This window comes from Dipodomys spectabilis, unplaced genomic scaffold (assembly GCF_019054845.1).
Source record: "Dipodomys spectabilis isolate Male_0828 unplaced genomic scaffold, ASM1905484v1 ptg000054l, whole genome shotgun sequence".
NCBI lineage: Eukaryota > Metazoa > Chordata > Mammalia > Rodentia > Heteromyidae > Dipodomys > Dipodomys spectabilis.
This window is the reverse complement of record NW_024870731.1, coordinates 29,509,968-29,531,111: the sequence shown is the minus strand read 5'-3', so window position 1 is coordinate 29,531,111 and position 21,144 is coordinate 29,509,968. Positions and strand designations below refer to the sequence as shown.

The 21,144-nt window shown below is 42.1% G+C and overlaps 2 protein-coding genes across 4 annotated transcripts in view; one reads left to right on the top strand and one right to left on the bottom strand.

Moving 5' to 3' along the window:
* The window catches only part of Eogt (EGF domain specific O-linked N-acetylglucosamine transferase), a 36,074-nt gene extending 32,362 nt beyond the window's left edge, over window positions 1–3,712 (top strand). For 2 of the 3 annotated variants that reach the window (XM_042679941.1, XM_042679942.1), the window contains exon 18: window positions 428–731. In XM_042679941.1, coding sequence (XP_042535875.1) covers window positions 428–574 — 147 coding nt within the window. In that variant the 3' untranslated portion in view covers window positions 575–731. Of the gene's footprint in view, window positions 1–427; window positions 732–3,637 lie in introns of those variants that run through there. The other variant, XM_042679943.1, reaches the window with a different exon arrangement.
* Window positions 3,713–5,055: 1,343 nt separating this feature from the next.
* On the bottom strand, window positions 5,056–14,594 carry LOC122108101 (tropomyosin alpha-3 chain-like). Its single transcript, XM_042680075.1, has 3 exons — window positions 14,574–14,594; window positions 10,211–10,250; window positions 5,056–5,507 (listed from the first exon to the last, which is right to left on the bottom strand). Exons 1-3 carry the CDS (start codon window positions 14,592–14,594, stop codon window positions 5,056–5,058), a joined length of 513 nt encoding a protein of 170 aa, XP_042536009.1.
* Window positions 14,595–21,144: the final 6,550 nt, after the last annotated feature.

Genomic DNA, 21,144 nt, shown 5'->3' with positions numbered 1-21,144 from the left:
CTCTCTCCCTCCTTTTCTCCCCCCCTCCCTCCCCTCTGTCTCTTCCCCCTGTTCTCTCCCTTCCCATCTTCCCTCTCCAGTTTAGGGCCTTGAATCAGGGTCTAGATGCTATTCCTTATCTTCTTCACTCAAGGCTGGTGCTTTACCACTGGAGCTACAGCTCCAGTGCTGGCTTTTGAATGATTACTTGGAGATGAGTCTAAGGATTTTTCTACTCGGGCTGGCCTTGAGCCTAACTTCTCAGATCTCAGCCTCCTGAGTAGCTAGGCTCCTGGCCCTAGTAGGTTCTCTCTAGAAACAGTTTGCTGACCTCTGTTATACATTGAAGTTTAAATCGTTGCTGAGCCAGAGTAAAAGAACTTCCTTTCTGTAGAGAAGCGGCTTGTGCCTGCCTGATGAGGGCCTTGTATCTGGTTTGCTGTTATAGGGTCACCATCCAACCCTTGGGGAGCACCCGAAATTCACCAACTACTCCTTCGATGTAGAGGAATTCATGTTCCTGGTCCTTCAGGCTGCAGATCATGTGCGACAACACCCAAAATGGCCATTTAAAAAGACCCGGGATGAGCTGTGATGTGGGCAGTCTGTCTACAGGGAGGGAGGACCATCTAAATACCCATCCTCGCAGCTCAGAGGCGACTGTGTGGTATTTGCTAGTCCAAAGTGAAAAATGACCTTTCTCTTTTTCTTCTTTCCTTTATTCTGTCTTTTCTTGTTTTTCTTCCTTCCCTCTTCCCCCTCCCATCCCCTCCTTTCTCCTCTCCCTTTCTCTACCCTTCTCCTCTCCCCCCTCCCTCCCTCCTTCCTTCCTCTCTCTCTAACTCGCTCTTTCTCTTTCTTTTGGATATGGACTCTATGTAGCCAAGGCTGACCTGGAACTCACAATTTCCCTGCCTCAGGCTCCATAGTGCTGGGATTACAGCTATATGCTACCAGGTCTGGTCCCAAAATGACTTGATCTCTGCCAAAGCAGATCTTCAGGATATTTTGTCTTTCATTGTCTTTAAGTGTTTCGTGTGATTATCAAGTCATTGTTATTTATCAAGAGCAGTAATATTTTTGCACTGAGAATTCTTACTTTTAGGAGCAGAGGCTCACATAATTGAGCCTTCTTGTTAGGGCCACCAAAGTTTTCAACTTTTTCTCAGCTTTAGAATTTTTTGTAATTTTTAATATAAAATATTATATGATTGTAATTCCAGAGTGTTCCAACTTGTTTTTGACATACAGGGGCACATTCAGGTTTGCGTTTTTGTTTATTTTTTTTATTTTTATTTTTTGCCATAATCTGTTTGTAATACTGATTGTTGTAGGAAAGGAAAAAGGACAGAACACACTGAGTTGTAATACTCAATTCCAAGCCATTAGACAGTGTTATAGATCAGTGTTAAGTCTGCTCTACATTGTATTTATTAAGAAGCCGAGTGCACCTGGGCACTGGTGACTCACGCCTGTAATCCTAGATACTCAGGAGGCTGAGATCTGAGGATCCTTATTCAAAGCGAGCCCAGGCAGGAAAGTCTATGAGATTTTTATCTCCAATTAACCATCAGAAAACCAGAAAGTGGAGCTGTGGCTCAAAGTGGTAGAGCGCTAGCCTTGAGCAAAAGGAGCTCAAAGACAGCACCCAGGCCCTTGGTTCAAGCCCCATGACCAACAACCACAACAAAAGAACCTGAGTAAATTGGGGCTAGAAATGTGGCTCAGGTGGTGGAGCTCTAGTCTTGGAGTGTGAGGTTTTGTGTTTAAACCTCAGTACTGCCACAAAAAGAAAAAAAAATCTGAGTCATGCCGCTGGATTCATTTTGTATTCAAATCATGTGATAAAGGCCCATCCAAACCTCCTGGCGTGCTGCCCCACACACCTTATTGCTGGTCTCTGCTGATGCTTCCTAAGCATCCAGTGGAACCAGTGGTTATTCTTACGCACGTATCTGCAAGTGCACAGTGTATGTGTGTGTGTGTACAAATCTACCTCTGTTAGCAAAACATTATGGTCTTTGATTTTACAAACTGAAGTAGCTTCATAAAGAGACTTTTTTCCTTATAGAAAAGGAAGATCATTAAAAAAACAACAAAAAAAGTAGGTGTGTGTATTATCCAGCCAAAATAAAAAGCTGTAAGAGGGGCTGGGAAGGTGGCTCAGTGGTAGAGTGCTTGCCTTGCATGCATGAGATCCTGGGTTCGATCCCTCAGTACCACATAAGTAGAAAAAGCCATAAGTGGCGCTGTGGCTCAAGTGGTAGAGTGCTAGCCTTGAGCTGAAGAGCTGAGAGGCAGCGCCCAGGCCCAGAGTTCAGGCCCCACGACTGACCAAAAAAAAAAGCTGTAAGAATTTCCACTGACTAAAAAGAAACCTGAAACAAATACTTCTGTTGGCTGTAATCTATGTGTAACAACTTTCAGTTTTGATGTTACCAATCATGTATTCATTTCACTGCCCAGTGTGAACTTTAACATTTGAGTTGTCTAAAGTAGAGACTAGTTCTGTGTTTTTTTCAATTAGAGGTTAGACATTAACAGCAAAACTTAAGAATTTTTTAAAAAAAATTAGTTTTTAAATAAAAATGCAACAGAGAAGTGACCCACAAAAGAGAGTATTTATACCTGCACCTTGTCAAAGGCTGCTGACCCTTGTTTTGCTTCAAAGGATTATGCAGAGAACTCTATAGAGTTTAGCAATATTTATGAAAAGATCTATAATGAAAATTTGTATTGGCCTAGTAATACTTTTGACTTGGATCATGAGACTGTATAAAACGATTATAACTATAAACTTTAAATGACAGGTATTTTGATGCTTTTTGGTCCATAATATTAAGGAAATATGAAGAAAAGTTTCTGGAGGAAAGGAATTGTAAAGATGTTATACTGAGTGCTGGTGGTTTACACCAGCTGCTCAGGAGTCTTGTGGCTGAGGATTGTGGTGCAAAGCCAGCCTGGTCAGGAAATTCCATGAGACTCTTATCTCCCGTTAATCACCAAAAAGCCAGAAGTGGAGCTGTGGCTAGAGTAGTAGAGTACCAATCTTGACAAAAAAGTTAAGGGAGAGTGTAAGGCCCTCAATTCAAATGTCATACTGTTGTGTGTGTGCAGGTACACACGCACACACACACACACACACACACACACACCAACCATAAAAGATGATGTTACAAGTCAGTGAGATATAATTGTTTGGGAAATTATTTGGGGAAAAAACCCTCAATATTTACTTTTTTACTTCATTTTAAGAAGTACGTAGACATGTGATTCCATAGACTAATGAGAATTCCAGACGTTGAAAATGATTTCACTGTATTTGACTATTTTGCATTTGAAGAGAATGCATTTTATATAAGCAGTAATGTACTTTGACACTTTAATTATGGAATTAACTTTTATCAGATTTCCTTTTTCTGGGAGCAACAGAATGTCCTCAGAGTGTTATAAAATTTAAAATGTAAATACTGCTGTTTTTATTGAGTCTTAAAAGGGATGAGATTTCATTGTACATTTCAAGTATGGCTTTGGAATAAATGTTTTTTATGTTTCATTTAAATATCTGAATATTTTTCAGGGTTTTCTCTTTCTGAATGTAATATCTTTTCTTTCATTTCTGTTTTTCTTTTTTTTTTTGTAATCTGGTATCTCCTAGATGACAAATTTTAAAGGAGCCCAGTGATAAAGAATTCAGTTTCAGTGTGGCCAACCACTGGCCAGCAATCCTAGCTACTCAGAAGGCTGAGATACGAAGATCAAGGTCTGAAGCCAGCCTGAGAAATATCTATGAGACTCTTTTTTTTGGAAGGACTGGTACTTTATTTCAAGAAGACACTTGTCAATATTCAGTCTCAAAAGTGCTGCATTATTGTTTTCTCTTTCTCCTAACTGGCCCCAAAGAGACCACAAAGAAAGGAGAGTACATTATAAGCCAAAGCTGCAGGATGTACACCAAACAGACCTCACAGAGACCTCATCTAAAAGTGAGAACTGGATGGGAAAAGACACTCCAAAAGATCAGCATGCTGCCAGTCCTCAGACTGTAGAACACTCTCACAGCCAGACAGAGTGGTCAGGGCTCCCCAACCCTAAAGCAGCGTTTCAAAATGATATACAAAGTTTATACATAAGCGATTCCAGATTTGTCCAGCATGGATGCAAAGTACAATGAGATGGCACTTTAAAGAGCGGCTTCAGACCCAGAACAGGGTGATGCGTTTATATGGCTAAATCAGTGGCAAAAACATAATTTTCTTAATTTAGTTGAAGGAGTTACGTGGTCATCTCAACACTTGAGGGACACATAATCCATTCTGTGAAGACGTAGGAAGGAGACACAGATGAGACAAAAATTTGGTCGCAGGGCTGGAGATGTGGCTCCAAGGCAGAGCACTTGCCTACACTGATCCCCAGCTTTGCAGTAAGGGAAAAATGGAGGTGACGGAGGTTCTCAGACATCTCAGCATCCTTATTTGGTCCCTTCTGATGAAAAGAAAGTAAATAAAAATAAGCTTGTCCAAAGATACCTTAAAGCTGAAAACCGGAACAGCATGATATGATACTTGTTTTCATTTTGTGGCTAACTCCTAGAATCACCTATCTGGTTTGGCTGGTACTTTGTACAGAGCAATGAAGTTTTCCATGGTGGAGTCTTTCTTTCCCTGGGCTCTATTTGGCTCTCAACAAGGCAGGCCCATACCTTTTAGCCTCCTCTGGGGGGCAGTAAGCATTAGGCTGAGAAGTTAACCTTCCAAAGGGAGAAAGGAATTCGACTGCTGCTTCCGAAAGCTGTGGAAATATTTGGGATGTTTTACAAATGGCTGCTAGGACGACACAAAAAATTAATTACAACATGTACATCACAGCATGCTTTTAAAGACATTTCGCATTGTGCTCACAGTCCCTTAAATGTTGTTCCCCAAAGTGCACAGCCTCTAGCCCAGCTAGAATCTCTGGGAAGAGGCTGAGACAGTTAGGCGAAAAAAGACATGAAGGAGAAAGGGTAGAAAGGGTTGCAAAAGGAGAAAGCAGCCTTTTTCAGTTAAAGATCAGCCCTCAGTCTCAAGGTCGGGGTTAGAGGGGGGAGCAGCGGCAGGTGGGACTGGGGAGCTCTATCTCATTCAGGTCAAGCAGCTGCTGGTCCAGCATCCTTTGTGTACAGAAGTGCTCCTCTCCGGTGCATTTCAGTTTATCTTCCAAATCATCAATTGTCTTTTCCAGTTTGGTTGCTGATCTCTCAGCAAACTCAGCACGGGTCTCTGCCTCCTTGAATTGATCAGTAAGAATCTTTATCTCTTCCTTGTGTTTGTCTTCCTTTTGAGAGTACTTTTCTTCAGCAGCACTCAGACACTTCAGGTTCTGGTCCATCGGTCTGATCTGCTCATTCATCTCTCGGCAATGGAACTCAGCCAGCTCAGCTCCTTCCTCTGTGCATTCCAGATCTCCTTCAATAATCACCAGTTTATGACCCACCTCTTCATACTTCCTATCTGCCTCTTCTGCAATGTGCTTAGCTTCTTTGAGTTCTAGCCCCAGGGCTGGCAATAAAACAAAACAAAACAAAACACAGGGTGAGCACCCAGGTCCTGAGTTCTGGCACACACAGACACACTGACACACACAGACACACACACACACATACACACACCACAGTTTGAACAAAGACTAACGTTTTTAAAAATCCATTTTTCTACAATGTTACATAAACTTTCCCCAAATGATGTATTATGGTTTTCTGTGTAAGGTACTTCCCTAAAGATCACAGGCCTGCAATCTCCTGTCTTTTGTCCTTCATTCTTCTCTTGCTCATGTCATTTACCAGTTAGCAGTCTGGGTTCTGGGGATAGAGCAATGAACAGCACTGAATTAAGGGGTCAGCAAAGTCCTCATCTGAGGATATGACATGTGAGGAGAGACTGGAAGGAGGAGAGGGAGAGACATCTGCAGATCATTGAACGAAGCTTTCCGTAGCAGAAAGCCCTGAGGTCAAACACAATGGGGCAGGGATGCCGGTGGCCAGCTCTGGTCCTTTGCTGCTGCTAAGATGTCAGTCATTGTAGGATTCTGGGCAAAGAAGCCTTAGTTGTGAGCAGGGTAATTTGTAGCTGCTATGTGGGGATTAGGCTGTACAGAGAAATCATGTTCAATGGAAATAGACGCTAGGATGAGGATGATTCTGGTGTTTAATGGGGGAAGATTGTGAGGATCAGCAACTGGGAATAGGCGGAGGGAGAAATTGAACTGCCATGTAGTAAACACATGGGGCCTCAGTGGGGCGCTGTGGGGCTGGCTTGTAGGTAGCCTGGTGGGCTAGCAAGAGATTCAGGTTTCTATATCTTGGAACAAGGGCCAATTGTGTTTATTTAGGCCTTGTGAACCACATATGATCTCTATTGCATACAATTTGTTTTTTTTTTTTCTGCCTTTAGAATATTTATTAAAATGCAAAGACTAAGATGTTTCAATAGAGTAGAGATGCTAATTTACCCAAAGCTGTACAACTTCTAAGGAGCAGACAGATTAGGGATAGGGTATTTGTGATGAAAAAGTTTAACCAGCGATAGTAATAGTGTGCAGTGCTGGAAAGAAGGGAAGAAAGTTAATTGGGAGCTAGTAGAAATGGGGAAAATAGTCCTGGTGCTTAGTTAGGCCTTTGAAAGAAGTTACAAAATAGCTTTCTTTAATATAATATAGAGAACACTCGAAAATATGTTTTTTAGCTGGGTGCTGGTAGCTCATGCTTGTAATCTTAGCTACTCAGGAGGCTGAGATCTGAGGATTGTGGTTCAAAGCCAGCCCTGGCAGGAAAGTCCATGAGACTCTTATCTCTAATTCACCACCAGAAAATTGCAAGCGGTGCGGTGGCTCAAAGTGGTAGAGTGCTAGCCCTGAGCAAAAGAGCTCAGAGACACTGCTCAGGCTCTGAGTTCAAGCCCCATAACCCACCAAACAAAAAAAAAAAGTTTTTCACTAGAAGCATGGAAGTGGCTCCGGGGATGACTTCTCTGGAGAAAACCATTGTTTAAAATAACCTTCTCCAAAGCATGTGACATTTCTGGAACCCACAAAGGCCTTTCTTCCCCTGCAGCTTATTTAGGGGCATAAAGGGGGAAAAGTGCGTTATGGTGGCGTGCTCCTGATCTGTCCCTACCCGCCTTACACAGTATACAGTCTTTACCAGCAGGTGGCAGGCGAGCCCTTCCAAATGGCCTGTGTGTCCGCAGGTGGAGTGTTAAGAATTCCAGGAGCAGGGGCTGGCTTTGGCTTGCGCTGGGATTTTTCCCAGTATTGCTGTGAGAAGATGGTCAGCAATAGTTTCAATGGGGCCTTTCTTCTCATCCAGGAGATTCTGGTCACCTTGTGGAAGGTGGGCTTGGCCCCTAGAAGGTGATCCCCACGTCAGGGGAGATTGGGCAAGATGCATTCTCATTGTTTTGCTAGGGAGATGAGCTGGGTTCCAGCTCTGCTGGGGGTGGCACATGGCATGTTAACCTTTCCTGTCTTCTTTGGAGCGAATTTCTTTCATGTGTTGGGCTTACAGTTTATCACAGACATGAGAATTTCATTGTTTTGTCTGACAAATGATCAATCCCCCCTTTACGAGCACTGTTTAGCATAGTAGTGGCAGAACTGAATCTTGTTATGGGTTTGACCTGGTGTAGTTCTCAAAGGGTTTTGTATAATTTATGTTTCACAGAATGCCGGGGCTATTTATTTATTTATTCCTCACCTCTGGCCACTTTACATGGCATCTACTCATTCATGAACAGTGTCTGTGGCCATGTGCATGCAATCCAGCTTCTCGGAGCTTGGAGTTCTCATTGATTGGCAGGGGCATGTGTTAGGGTAAACTTAAGAAAACTAAAGCATGCTTATTTAGTGTCTGGTTCATAGAATATGTTTAGTCAATGCAAGTTTATATTATGACCATAAGACATTATTTAAAGGTGTAGAACCTGGAGAATTTGAATTCTGTTCGGCAGAAGTTTGCTTCAGACCAAGCCAGTCAGTATGTCTAGCAGTGAGCCACAAGGTTTAATGTCCCTGGATGAATTTGACTTTGAGAAGACCAATAAAGCTTGTGGCAGTAACAATCCTGAGGTCTCAGTCAGCACCTGTGAAGCTGCTGTCAATAGGAGTTATTTCTCAATGGAAGATGTAATTTGTGCTGTATCGTGTGTGTGTGTGTGTGTGTGTGTGTGTGTGTGTGTGTGTGTGTGTGTGTGTGTGTGTGTGTCTGCGTGCACATGCATACTGGGGTATGAACTCCAGGTACTGTCCCTTAGCTTTTTCTCTCAAGGCTGGAGCTCTACCACTCTAGGGCCATACCTCCACTTCTGACTTTTTGCTGCTTAATCAAAGGTAACCTTTTGGACTTCCTTGCCTAGGCTGGCTTCCACCTGAGATGCTCAGATCTCAGCCTTCTGAGTAGCTAGGATCACATGCGTGATCCGCCAGCACCTGGTCACACTGCATTGTTTTTTGAATAGCACGAGAAGTTGCAGTTCTCAGGCAGGTTGTAGGGGTCCCTGGCTATCTCTTTAGCATACCGTTGCTCTGGCTAATTGCATTTTGTTTGTTGAAGTCAAGGGTGCTACTTGGTCACAGCTGATTGGACCAAGGATGAATAGCTGAGCTACAGTCTGTCCAATCGGGAAGCTACAAGATGAAAGGGTAAAGGTTAAGCGATGGCCCTTTGGGATTCCTTCTGCAAAGAGAATGCCAAAGTTCTGGTACAAAAATGTCAGTCTGAGCTACTGGCGCTCCTCTTGTTGGAGTCGGCTATGAGCCACTTTTCAGTTACTCAGGAGACCATGTGTCTATTTAGCTCCTAAACTGGATTATCTCTTTCTTAACAATCTTTCTTACGACACTGTGGTAACTGACCGCAGGCAAGGGACGTGGGCCTCCATGTTAAATGCCAACCAGCCACATGAAGGCCTTGTTGCCTCTCGAATTTGGTTCAGCAGGACAAGTGTAGGTTAAAAAAACAATTATGATTTCCAAAGAAACCTGGAGAATAAATTACAATGATACAATCCAGTTGAAGCACTTAGTGGCATAGTGTTAAATAAAGATGCTAGAAAAAAAAAAGGTGAGGGAACTGCATGATAATCAGCCAGTAGATGAAGTTCACTTTTTAGAATGGGCACCAGTAGCTCACGCCTGTCATCCTTGCTCCTGAGGAGGCTGAGAGCTGAGGATTGGGGTTCGAAGCCAGCCCAGGCAGTCAAGTCTATGAGACTCTCTTATTAACTAAGTAAAAAAAAACTGGAAGTAGAGCTGTGGCTCAAGTGGTGGAGCACTAGCCTTGAGCAGAAAAAGTCAGGCAAGAGCATGAGACCCTAAGTTCAAACTCCAGTACCCTCTGCACCCCCTTCCTCCCATATACAAAAAATAAGTGACTTTCCTAACTCCCAGATGCAAACTGGAAGTTTAATTGTTGTAGACATGTAAATAAAGCAGGTGATGGAATGAATGGGGAGAAGGACAAGGGATATCAAACAGACCTAAGACCAGGCAGGCAAAGGCCAGCATTAGCATTTGAAAGCCAGATGCAAAAAAGGCAAGATGGGAAGGAAAATGGGAAAACTGTAAGAAAACAACACCTCATACCACGGAGACCTGCGAATCTCTAGGCAGGTGGTAAATGGAGCAAAAAGACAGCCAAGCCCTGATTCACAGTAAGAGCGCTTTGACGATGATCGGAAAATGGAAATGCTCTGAAAAATACCTTTGTCTCCGTATCATTTTTCAAACACACAGGAAATATTCAACAACCTTCACAGACAGCATTGACGCAGAGGCTCTGCGAGGTGTTTATGGTTTACCTGTGGAAATGGCCCATGAGTGTGTCCTTCCTCCATGTAGGAGGCTGTCCCCACTTTGGCTTTTCTATACAACTAAAAGTGAGATGTGATGATAGAGTTCCTCCCTGTGTAGTTGCTAAAGGCTGAGATGAGCTTTGGGCCTGGCTTGGCAGGCATCTCTATGCAAATGAATGGCCTTCAGAAGTTGCTTTGTAATTCTATCCTATTTACTTTCTACTTGATCATACGTTGTTGGATGGTCTCATTTTTGCAATTCAGATAATGGTCTCTTGGAAAGAAGAGTTTTATGGTGGCTGTTACTTGGTGCCATAATACAATGGTAGGTCCACGAAATAAAATAATACCCAGAAAAAAAAGGCACCTAGTCTCTGGTAGCTGGGAAAGCTGTCGTGTTCTGCTCTTCTCTTCCACCTTTCTCTTTTCCTCCTCCTCTATCTTCTTCTCTTTTGCTTCTTCCTCTCTTTCGCTCTATTTTCCTTTCTTCTCTTTTCTTTTCCAACTTCCTCTTTTCCTCCTTCCTCTTCCTCTCTTTCTCCTATTCCATTTTGCTCTATTTTTCTTTCTTCTCTTTCTCCTCCTCCTCCTCTTCCTTCTTCTCTTCCTCTCCTCCTTCTGCCCTGCTTCTCCTCTTCCTCTTTCTGTTCCTCCTCTTCCTCATGTTCTTCTCTTCCTGCCCTTTCTCCCCTCCCGCTGTGGTATAAATCTGATCTCATGGTGGAGCTAAACAGCACTTATTAGCCAAGAATCCTGCAGAAAGGTACTGACTTGCTGATTCTTAGGTAACAGCATGCTAGAGACAAGTGACGATAGGTATAGAGAATTGTAGCAGATTTTTGACTTCTTATGTTGGGGGCCTGTCCCTGGATCTTGAGGGAGAACCTAGATTCACCTGTGGAGAATGCCTGTGCACCACTGATCTTTCTTGACACCCCCATCCAGGCTTTCTGTTGGGAGATACTGTTCCGAGAGCCGCGCAGGCTCAGTGCTGCTTCCACTTCTGGCTGGAGTAGCATCATCAAACCAACGGGGGCCTGCTCTGCTTTCCCGCCTGTGAGTGGGGGCTGTGGAGGGATGCTGCCCCTTGAGAGGATAGGACGATTTGCCTGTTCTGTGCAGGAGTCTCTTTGATAGGACTGTGACGGAATAGGGAAGAGCGATATCCGTCCAATAATCCCATGAGGGAGGATAGACAGGATAAAGGGAGGCAGATGAAGAAGAGAAGGCTGGAACAGACACACAGCGCAGAAACCATCACACAGATGAACTGTAATCTGGCACGGTACTGTGACAGTAGGTACGGAGATGAGAGGCCCGGATTGCTTGTAAAGATGGTGAGCTGCAGGTTAGGAGGTAGACATCCGACAAGCATCTAGAAAGCCAGGTAGGAACAGATGCAGCCCAGAAAAAGAGCCTGAGCTCCAGGGTTGGGGGACTTGAACTTCTGCCTTCTGGTGGTTTGGTAAGAGGTGTCTGAGCACCGCTTCACAAGGAGCTTCTCTGCCAAGTTCACCTGGACTCATAAGACAGGAGTTCGAATGTGGCAGCTAAGCCACAGCTATCCAGGCCACACTTGTGCATATTGAGTCTTTGATTAAGTGAAGCAATAATATTTTCAGGTAGGTAAATCCATAGTGTACTTATGTAAAATGGCCAATTGGTGACTGTGATGGAAAGATGTTTTTTGGGGGAAGACCTTATCCTAAAACCTTTTTCTCCCCCAACTGTACTGAGGATCGAACCCAGAGCCTTGCTCTCACTAGACAATCACTCTACTGGTATCATTTGTATGTGTGTGTGTGTGTGTGTGTGCGCGCGCGTGTGGTGTGCATGTGCATATGTGCACAAGTTTGCTAATACTGGTTCTTAAATTCAGGGCCTGGGCACTGATCCCTTAGCTCTTTCTGTTCAAGGCTGGTATTCTACCCCTTGAGCCACAGCTATACTTCCGGCTTTTTAGTAGTTTGCTGGAGATTAGAGTCTCATGGACAATAATGCCCAGGATAGCTTTGAACTGTGATCCTCAGATCTCTGTCTCCTGAGTAGCTAGGATTACAGGCATGAGCCACCAGTGCCCAGCTATTACCAGTATCTTAAAGTCTAAACAAATATCATAAATGCTGCAGGTTCCTGTTACAAAGGCTGGTAGTCTTTATCCTGAGGACCGTAAAAGACTTGTTCCTCACTGAAGAATTGAAAGATGGGCTAAGGCAATGAAGCTTGATATAATCTCAAATCTTCAATGAAAGGAGAGAAAACGACTATCAAGATGGGAGATCTTTTTCTCTTTCTTCAAGATGTTGCTATGTGCTGTGTGTGGGATCTTGAAAAGAGTGTTCTTACTATAGTTCTTGCAATCTTATGCATAGGGAAAGCCTTCAAATGGAAACTTGTCTCCATGAAGGTTCCAGATTGCCTTTGCTATGTAGAGAAGAGTTCTTGGCAGAAATGGCGAGTGCCAGATGGATGAGTGCCTATCTCTGTGGATTGTGACTCAGTGTTAAGGCATTGTGTAGATCTTTGTCGGTGTTAAGCATTGTCACTGCCAAGGGATGCTCATGAGCTTGCTCTGGGGAGGCTTTCAGAAATTGTCCTGTGTGGGTAAATTGGTGGAGACGGGGTCTCTCCTGAGGTGGAGGTGGGGATGGATGGTGGATGGTGCAGGTATGTCTTAGCAACAGGGTTAGCTTGGATGTATGTGTATTGTTACAAGGGTACAATGTTACATTGTTACAATGGCTCATACGCATACACATACAAAGCCATAAGGATACTATATATACACACACATAGATACACACACACACACATATATGTATATTATATATTATATACATATAATAAGTCTAAGCCAGAGGAGCTGGACTTCCAGGTTGCCTGTAGGTTTAGCAACTCTCTCCCACATCAAAACAGAACAAAACAAAACACAAAACACCAACTAAACACCACCACACACATACAGAAATGAACCTTCAAACCTTTCCCAGGCAAGAATGGAGAATATTTGGGAGATGCTTTCCACAATTGTGTCAGAATGTGCATCGGTACATTTTTTTTTATTATGGGATGTGATGAGATTCATTCTAGTCAAGGTGGACATTTTTAATCAATCTCTGAATCTCACTCCATTCTTCCCTTCTCCCCTAAACCTCCTTTCTCTTCTTCAGCGAGTCCCTGAGTCTGACCTTTTGCTCTTTGCCTCACACACCAGGGGCAGAGCGACCACATTCATCACCCTGGAAAACTGCCACGGGAGCCCAAGGGTTGTGCGACAGTGATGTCAATGGGAGCAATCCATTATTCCATCAAGCACTTGGCATGTCAATCAATGAAAAAATATGTGCTTCACAACTGACAGCCCCAAAATAGTCTCCCTAGCAATTGGCATGCCAAGATCTTGATAGTATAATGAATTATTCTTTAAACCTATCATTGTATCCCATCAATTTGGCCATATAGACTTTTTTTGTGGGGGTGGTGATGGGGTGGGAGAAGGGACTAAATTAGAGAAGTTTGCTCACATAGCAAGCAAAACAACTTTGCAGCCTGGGAAGGGAAGAGGAGAGCTCTGTGCAGTAGAATTGGAAGGTTGAGATAAAGAAACAATTACAGTTCACAAAGTTCCCTGACTTTGACTCTTGGATAGGAAACCAAGTTTATTTCCATTGACCATCTGTAGAAGTTTGCATACTCATTTTCCATTACAATGCAGGGGGGACCGGAAGGGGGGCATGGGAATCAAGGGCTATTTAGTGTTGGGTTTGTATTGTTACACAAGCTTGGGGAGAAGTCTAGTTAAGTGATTATTTAGGATGTGCAGGTGTTTAAGGCAGTGCTGGCCTGGACTTGGAATTTGATGTGAAGGGCCATTTTCCCTAGTTAATCTCCACTGGGCGATGAATTGCCAAATTTTTGATGCATTGTTTTTCTGACTCCCCCCCAGGAATTCATTCATTTCCTCCACTCTCACATCTGACCTCTTCAAAGAACTACACCCATGTCTCCTTCCTTTGGGGGTGTTTTGAAACATAGCTGAGAAATCTGCTCAGCTCGCAAGCTTTATGGGGATCCGTTAGCACTTTGGCGGGCATTCTGGGTACCTTCTTAGCATGGCACAAAACATGTTTGGGTTTCAGCTGGTCAAATTGCTTTCATCCAAAAATGTCAGTTTTATTTTTAGGGATAGCAGCTGCCACATTCCCTCCCTTCCCCCCCAACGAAAATCTGCACCGAATCACCTGATACAAATGACTATATGCACTTGACATAAATGCTTATTTTTCATTTATCTGATTATTTTTATTAATATGTTGCTATTGCAAGGATCATTTTTAAATATCATCAAAATAACGGCAGTACCGATTTGTCCTCAGGAATAGTTCTTAATTGTTCACCCATTGTTTGAAAATAGAGAACTGTCTCATTAGTCTACTGCAGAATATTCAAGTCTTTCATTATAATATTGCCCAGATAGGAGAGTTAACTTCAAATGCCCTTCATGTGTCCTTCACAGCCAGCGATATTATCTATTCTGCATGTTTAACTATCAACCTGAAGAAAAATCCAGGCATGCATGACCTTTTAATTTGTGCTTCAAAGAAAACATTTCTTAATGTTATGTAATAAATCAATCATTACTTGCTTAATAATCTTAATGCATGCCTTTGAAGTCAGCAAGCTGCAAGAGAGGCTTGGGATTTTTAAAAAATTGACAACTCTCTGGTCATTTGATATAAACTGTGTTTTATTGATTAGTTACGAAACCCTGTTTGATATTAGCTGCATGTAAAGGCTTGAGATCACAGAGAACAATGGAGCACACATATGTCTGCACACATGCGTGTACATGCATGCACACATCTATGTATTATTTCTACAGTGCTTAGAAAGCATGATGATTTTTATACTTGAACATTTGAATTTGTCGGATAATACTAACACTTCTTTAATTCTGGCTTAACCTTGGTACAGAATTTTCAACTATATTTTGTGTGTGTGTATGTGTGTATATGTATGTTGTGTATGTGTGTATTATAATAAGGTAAAAGAAGCCACATTTTGAAGGATTGAATCTTGGAGTCTTTATTACACAGCAGTCTTCAGGCAGCCAGTTGTTACAAAGGCCTGCAGCTAGGAAACATACCAACAGACCATCGGAGCTGAATTGGGATGCTATGGTAACCAGAGATGAGCCAGGAGACAAGTCACAGGATGGAAACAAGGAGGCATGTGTAAAGAATGGTACCTATGTTCCTCCTGCCCTAAATAGGGTCAGGGCAAGGGACAGGGTCTCAGGAAATCCCAGTCTCAGGAAATTCCCTGTCCCAGGCACTGGATTGACAGGTTCAGTAACCTATCAGCCAAGTGCCCGCCCCTGCCTCCTCCCCAGCATGAAGACAAGATGCTAGACCCTACCATCCACCATGTAGCCAATTTGGTGCTGGCCAGACCTGACCTCCCTACTTCAGTATGTGTGTGTATATGTGTATGGATATGTGTGTATATGTGCATGTGTGTGTGTGTGTGTGTGTGTGTGTGTGTGTGAGTACTGGGACTTGAACAGGAGGCTTCACAGTCTCCCTTGGCTTTTTTGCTCATGGCTTGTGCAAAACCACTTGAGCCACACCTCTATTTCTGGCATCTTAGTGGCTAATTGGAGATAAGAGACGTTTGGACTTTTCTGCCCAGGCTGGCTTTGAACCATGATCCTCAGATCTCAGCCTCCTGGGTAGCTAGGAGTGTAGGTATGACCTACCAGTGCTTGGCTTCAACTGTATTTTTTATTTTTATTTTTATCATACTATACCTATATTATGATAAACATTTATACAAGTTCTTGCAACCATTTTTTGGGGGTTGAATTTGCCTTGATTTCTTTTCTTTGAGAAATTTTAAAATTTAGGCTTTTTTTTCTTTGCCTTAGATAAACAATATCCTAGTTACTTAGTGTTAATATTCTCTTTACTGTAGTACCAAAAGAGGCACTAGGTTTTTTTTTTTCATTTTGCAAATGAACCCTAGATAACACAGTGGCAGATCAACTGCTTTTCTAATGACTAACTGCTGAATTATAGGCTTCCTGATTTGAAGTGTATTTAGAAAAAGCAACAAAATGCAATTAATCTGATAGTAATAGAAACGGAAGTTAATATTGGCCCGAAGCTAAATTGCTCATTGTAAACATCTAGCTTGCATAATTTACAATCACAATGACTGACTTCTGCTTCCCCCTCCAAAAAATGCTTTTCCATTGCTGCTTGTACAACTCTGTGTACCTTGATTCTTTTTCAGAGGTTCCTATGCTGTCTGTCTGGCCTTGCTTGCTAGGTGACATTGCCTTCTGTGAGCTTTCTTCAGTCTTCTCTTTGTCATGAGGAGCTGCTGATGTGGTGATACAGGGTAGCTCAGTTACTAAGCTGCCAGCCCTTTGACTCGGGGAAAGACATTGAACTCACCTGTGCTACTGTTTAGATAGCTCTTCCTTGAAGAGTTTCTATAAAGTACAGTGTAGGAGACTGGGCGCCAGTGGCTCACGCCTGTAATCCTACCTCCTCAGGAGGCTGAGATCTGAGGATTGTGGTTCAAAGCCAGCTGGGGCAGGAAAATCTGTGAGACACTTATCTCCAATTAAACCACCAGGAAACCGGAAGTGGCAGTGTGGCTCAAAGCGGCGGAGCGCTAACGTTGAGTGAAAAAAAACTCAGGGACAGTGCCCAGGCCTCTCGTTCAAGCCCCATGACTGACAAAAAAAGAAAAAGATCAGTACATGATACCCAGAAATCACAGGAGTTTCAACAAGCTCTGGCACTGCAGAAATGGGAGGAAAATGCGTTGGAGTCCATCACTGGTTTGGAGACCATGTCCAACTCCCAGCGCCGGCATTCAAGGTGAGCTATCACCACCATTTGCTGAGTGACTCTTTGTTCTTCTCTCTGCTTCGTCCCCCATTACCTTTTCCATCACTTCTATTCAATAATTAATATGGAAAGCCTTTTTTGTATTGAAACAGTGCTCCCCGAAGCTTTCCCACATCTTCTCCGCATCATTTCACTTCCCTTTTATCTGAGCGCTTGCAACACATTTTAGACAGAGAAAGTTTGATCTGTTATTTTTATTTTTAAAGAAGTATTTGTTACATATCTACTACCTGGAGTGGTTTTTCACTGTAGAAATGTGTGAAAATATAGATAAGAAAAATCACTGAAAAGAGATCACAGCATTTATTATCCAGTCTAGACTGCATACTTCTCCAACACCCCCACAAACACACACACACACATACATAGAGAGAGATAGCCACAATCCACACATTTCTGGAAATATATATAGATATACATGTAAACTACATATATACATTTATATAGTTTATACTTACAATATACATATTTCTGGATAACCTGATGTTTACAAACAGGATTTAGTGAACACCTTACCTCTACATGACCATAGACATATTTACATGGACACTTGCAATGTCGGTGAATGATTTCATTGGGCCAATCTCATGATGATGTAAAGTTGAACTCTGTCTACTTAATAGTGTTTTTGAATTTCACTGCATTGAATAGCTTAGCATCTGTCCAGTTATGTCCCTAGGATAAATTCCTTGGTGTGACTCAGCTGAGCATCAAAACATATGCAGTGTAGAGCTTTACTTACATACTGACAAATAGATCCATGTAGAAGTATGGTGCTAGTTTATGTAACTCTGTGGCAGAAGTTTGAGTATCTAACTAGTCTCCATATTTATGGCTCCAGATGGTCTAAGTTTTGGGTATAGTGGCAAAGTAGCCTTTACCCAGAAACACTGAGTAGATGCATCTACCTCAATCTGTTTCATGATTGAAACAATCTAAGTGTTCTGGTGAATAAGAATAGTGGCAACATTAATGTTCAGGATTATGTCTGCACATGAAGTATAACCAGCCCTGAAAGGCTGGACCATGCACCCAGGAACTATTGTTTTTGATTGAATAAACCCAATAAAAGAGCAGTGGCATACATTATTTAATAGACAGCCCAAGTGGCTGTCACTTCTTAAACTAGGTTAAGTAAAAAAGGCTACACAGGTTAATTAAAAGATAACACCAGGCAGTTAGACAGAATGCCTGGGTAATTGTTTCTTCCACTAAGATAAGTATGTAATGCATATTACAGAGGCCTAGAAAAAAAATAAACTTGTGTGACAAAAATTGAGACCTTTTGTATTTAAACCTAGAGTTTCTCTTAGCATATTAGGTATTCATAAATCTAGGTGCATAATGAAGGATTTTCACAAATGATCTGCCAACACGGAATACTGATTAGTACTGATTGTTTGTAATTGTATAAAGAAGATGATACTAAGAATCATTTTTAGGACTGGGGGTAGTGGTGTGCATGGGGGAGGCTTAGGTAGAAGAATAGGACAAAAAGCTTGAGACTAATAGAAAAAGAATGAAAGCAAAAAAGGGATGAGGATGTGGCTCAAATGGTAGGTACCTACCTAGCAAGCACAAGGCCCTGAGTTCAAACCTCAGTTCTTCCAACTTTTATGGTAAATTTCAACCCTATTAAAAAACAGTAGTGTGAATTGTGTGATGAATATGCAGATACACATGAGGAACTTAATCGTAAGTCTATGGCAAGTCTGGTCTCCATCTTCACTCTACCTGCTTCTGCACTTGTTTTGAAACAAAGCCTCAAGGTTAGATATCACTATGTTCATGAATACTTCAGTATATAAAAAAGTGGTTTGGACTGATTGGTCCCCAGTCAATTCTGTTTGCTAATTCAGCACCGTCAGAAAACCTTTAAATTATTGATTCATGATAAGGCTTCTGTAAAATTACTTGGTTTCTCGAAGCCCGTTTCCCATCCCCTAAAAGAGATGCTTAGACACCATCGTGAGGATTATGGGAGACGGTTCCAGGCAACATAACATCAAAGTGGTGAAAATGTTAATGAATCATTATAAGTAGAATTTGGGTTCTGAAGATAACTGACAAATAAACGTATTGAAAGCTTGGGCGAGATGCAGGAGATCTCAAAGTTTCTGGAAAAGAGGAAGGTGGAAAATGTGGTAGGTATTTTAGAAAAAGCAGTCAAGTAAGTGTGATGATGAGGACACACAGGTGTGGCCACAATCAACAGCCTGGACTCACAGTCTAGAGGAGAAGGAGGTGAATTTTGCTAGGATGATTGCCACAGGTGGGTGTTCAAGTTTTAGGCAACTGGATAAGAATTTGGGAAACAGAAACAGTAGACAATGGGGAGGACTAGACCAAGAACTGGAGCTTCAAAAATGTGAAGTTCTTGCTGGGTGCCAGTGGCTCACACCTGTAATCCTAGCTACTCAGGAGGCTGAGATCTGAGGATCTCGGTTCAAAGCCAGGCTGGGCAGGAAAGTCCATGAGACTCTTATCTCCAATAAACCACTGAAAACTGGAAGTGGTGCTGTGGCTCAAGTGGTAGAGCGCTTGCCTTGAACTGAAGAGCTCAGGGATAGCACCCAGGCCCAGAGTTCAAGCCCCAAGACCGACAAAAAAAAATTAAATTCTGTTAGAGGTTGAATAATAAATAATAAATAATACCACAATGGAGAAGTTGAGCTATATATGGAAACAGTTTTCAAGTCTTGTCTGATGGGTCCCTCATTTCCGGAAAAGGATTGATATGGCACATTTATGTATAAGCAATACATTTTAAGTCATCCTTGAATTGACAGTCTGGTTAACTGAATCTTACCAAATGAAGATAGTTAGATGGCTTTGAAATTTTAACTCTACCAGTGCTTCCATGATTCTGTTCACTGGATACCCTTTTTTTCTTTTAACTAGGAGTCAATATCTACCTTTATTCCAAAAAAAATTGACATGTAGATAACTTCACAATATAGTGTCTTTCCAGGTACCTTCATGTCCACCTGCAAATTATTTTGTTTACTGTGCATCAGAAAGTACTTCAGACACTTCCTTGGACAGCTGTTAGCCTTTTTCACAATGGATCTATCCTATGACTCATCTTCAAACAAGGAAGGAGTTACTTTGGTGAATTTACCTAAGTAAAATAGTTAATGGCTAATAGGATGTTAATTTGGGCTGCTAATAAGGTGTTAATTGGGGCTCCTCCTTTTAGATACCATGTGTAATTAACAAGAGTTTCAGCTGCCTTAACTGGAAGGAATGGATAATATGGACATTTTGGGGGAGGGGCAGTGTTCTTGAGAGACATGTTAGGCATTTGGTATCTTCAAATCACACAAGACCAAAACTTGTAAATCACATTAAGAACTTTGGATTTTATCCTCCACAGCGTGCCTTCCAAGTAAAATGGCAAGTGACATCATTATATTTGGATTTTAGGAAGGTCACTATGGATCGTAGAGAAGCAAAGTGGGAAGCAGAAGAAATATTGGCCTCTTCAAGTTCATGAGTGGGAGAATGGCAGGGAACATGGAACAAAATAGGCAGCTACTGGCATTGAGAATCCATCAGGCTTCATTGTTCACTGAATGCAGGGAATGGGGAAGAATCAAGGATGGCCCTAGGATTTGGGAAACAGGAGAGATGACTGTATTACCTGCAAGTCACAGAGAGACAGGGAGAGGCAGGTTTGTTAGGCATGACGGCAAATTCTATCATGGACGTGCTGAGTATGAATTATCTGTATTCAAATGGATCAGATGGATGCTCAGCCTTAAATATTAGAATAGTCTTCACTGGTATTAAAAATGGCATTTGAAAGCTGAATGAGGTAGCTCATTCCTATAATCCTAGCCACCAAAGAGGTTGATATCTCAGGATCATGATTTAAAGCCAGTCTGGGCAGGAAAGTCCATGCGATTCTTATCTCCAAATAACCACCAGAAGTCCAGTAGCCCATCAAAAGCCAGAACTAGAGATGTAACTCAAATGGTAGAATACCAGCCATGAACAAAAACAAGAGTTCAAGGCCTAGAGTTTAAGCTTCAGTAACACACACACAACACACACACACACACACACACACACACACACACACACACACACACACACTGGAAGCCATCGGAATGAATAGGATCAGTGATAGCTCAAAATCAGCAGAGAATATAGGTGAACACACAGATGCTGAGCCTTACTTATGCCCCTACAGCTTGTATTTACCCTAAGTGTAATCATGGTAGTCTGCAGTATCGGCAGGTTTGGTGCCCATTGTAATCAACTGAAAATATTAATGGAAAATTCCAGAAATAGAGGATTTATGAAATTTTAAACAGGCTTTATTCCAGTATATTGTTATAAAAATTGTTTCTCAACTACTTCCCCTCAGAGTATTTGCTTTAATTGCTGAGCTACTATGAAGAAATAATCTGACT

Excerpts from the sequence above, each read along its gene's own strand:
- LOC122108101 (XM_042680075.1), bottom strand. The coding sequence starts at position 14,594 with ATGCAGCTAATATCAAACAGG. Across the intron at positions 10,251-14,573 it reads TGCAGCTAATATCAAACAGG|AAGATAGAGGAGGAGGAAAA; the intron begins GTTTCGTAACTA and ends GCAAAAGAGAAG. Across the intron at positions 5,508-10,210 it reads GAGAAAGGTGGAAGAGAAGA|AACTCAAAGAAGCTAAGCAC; the intron begins GCAGAACACGAC and ends CCCTGGGGCTAG.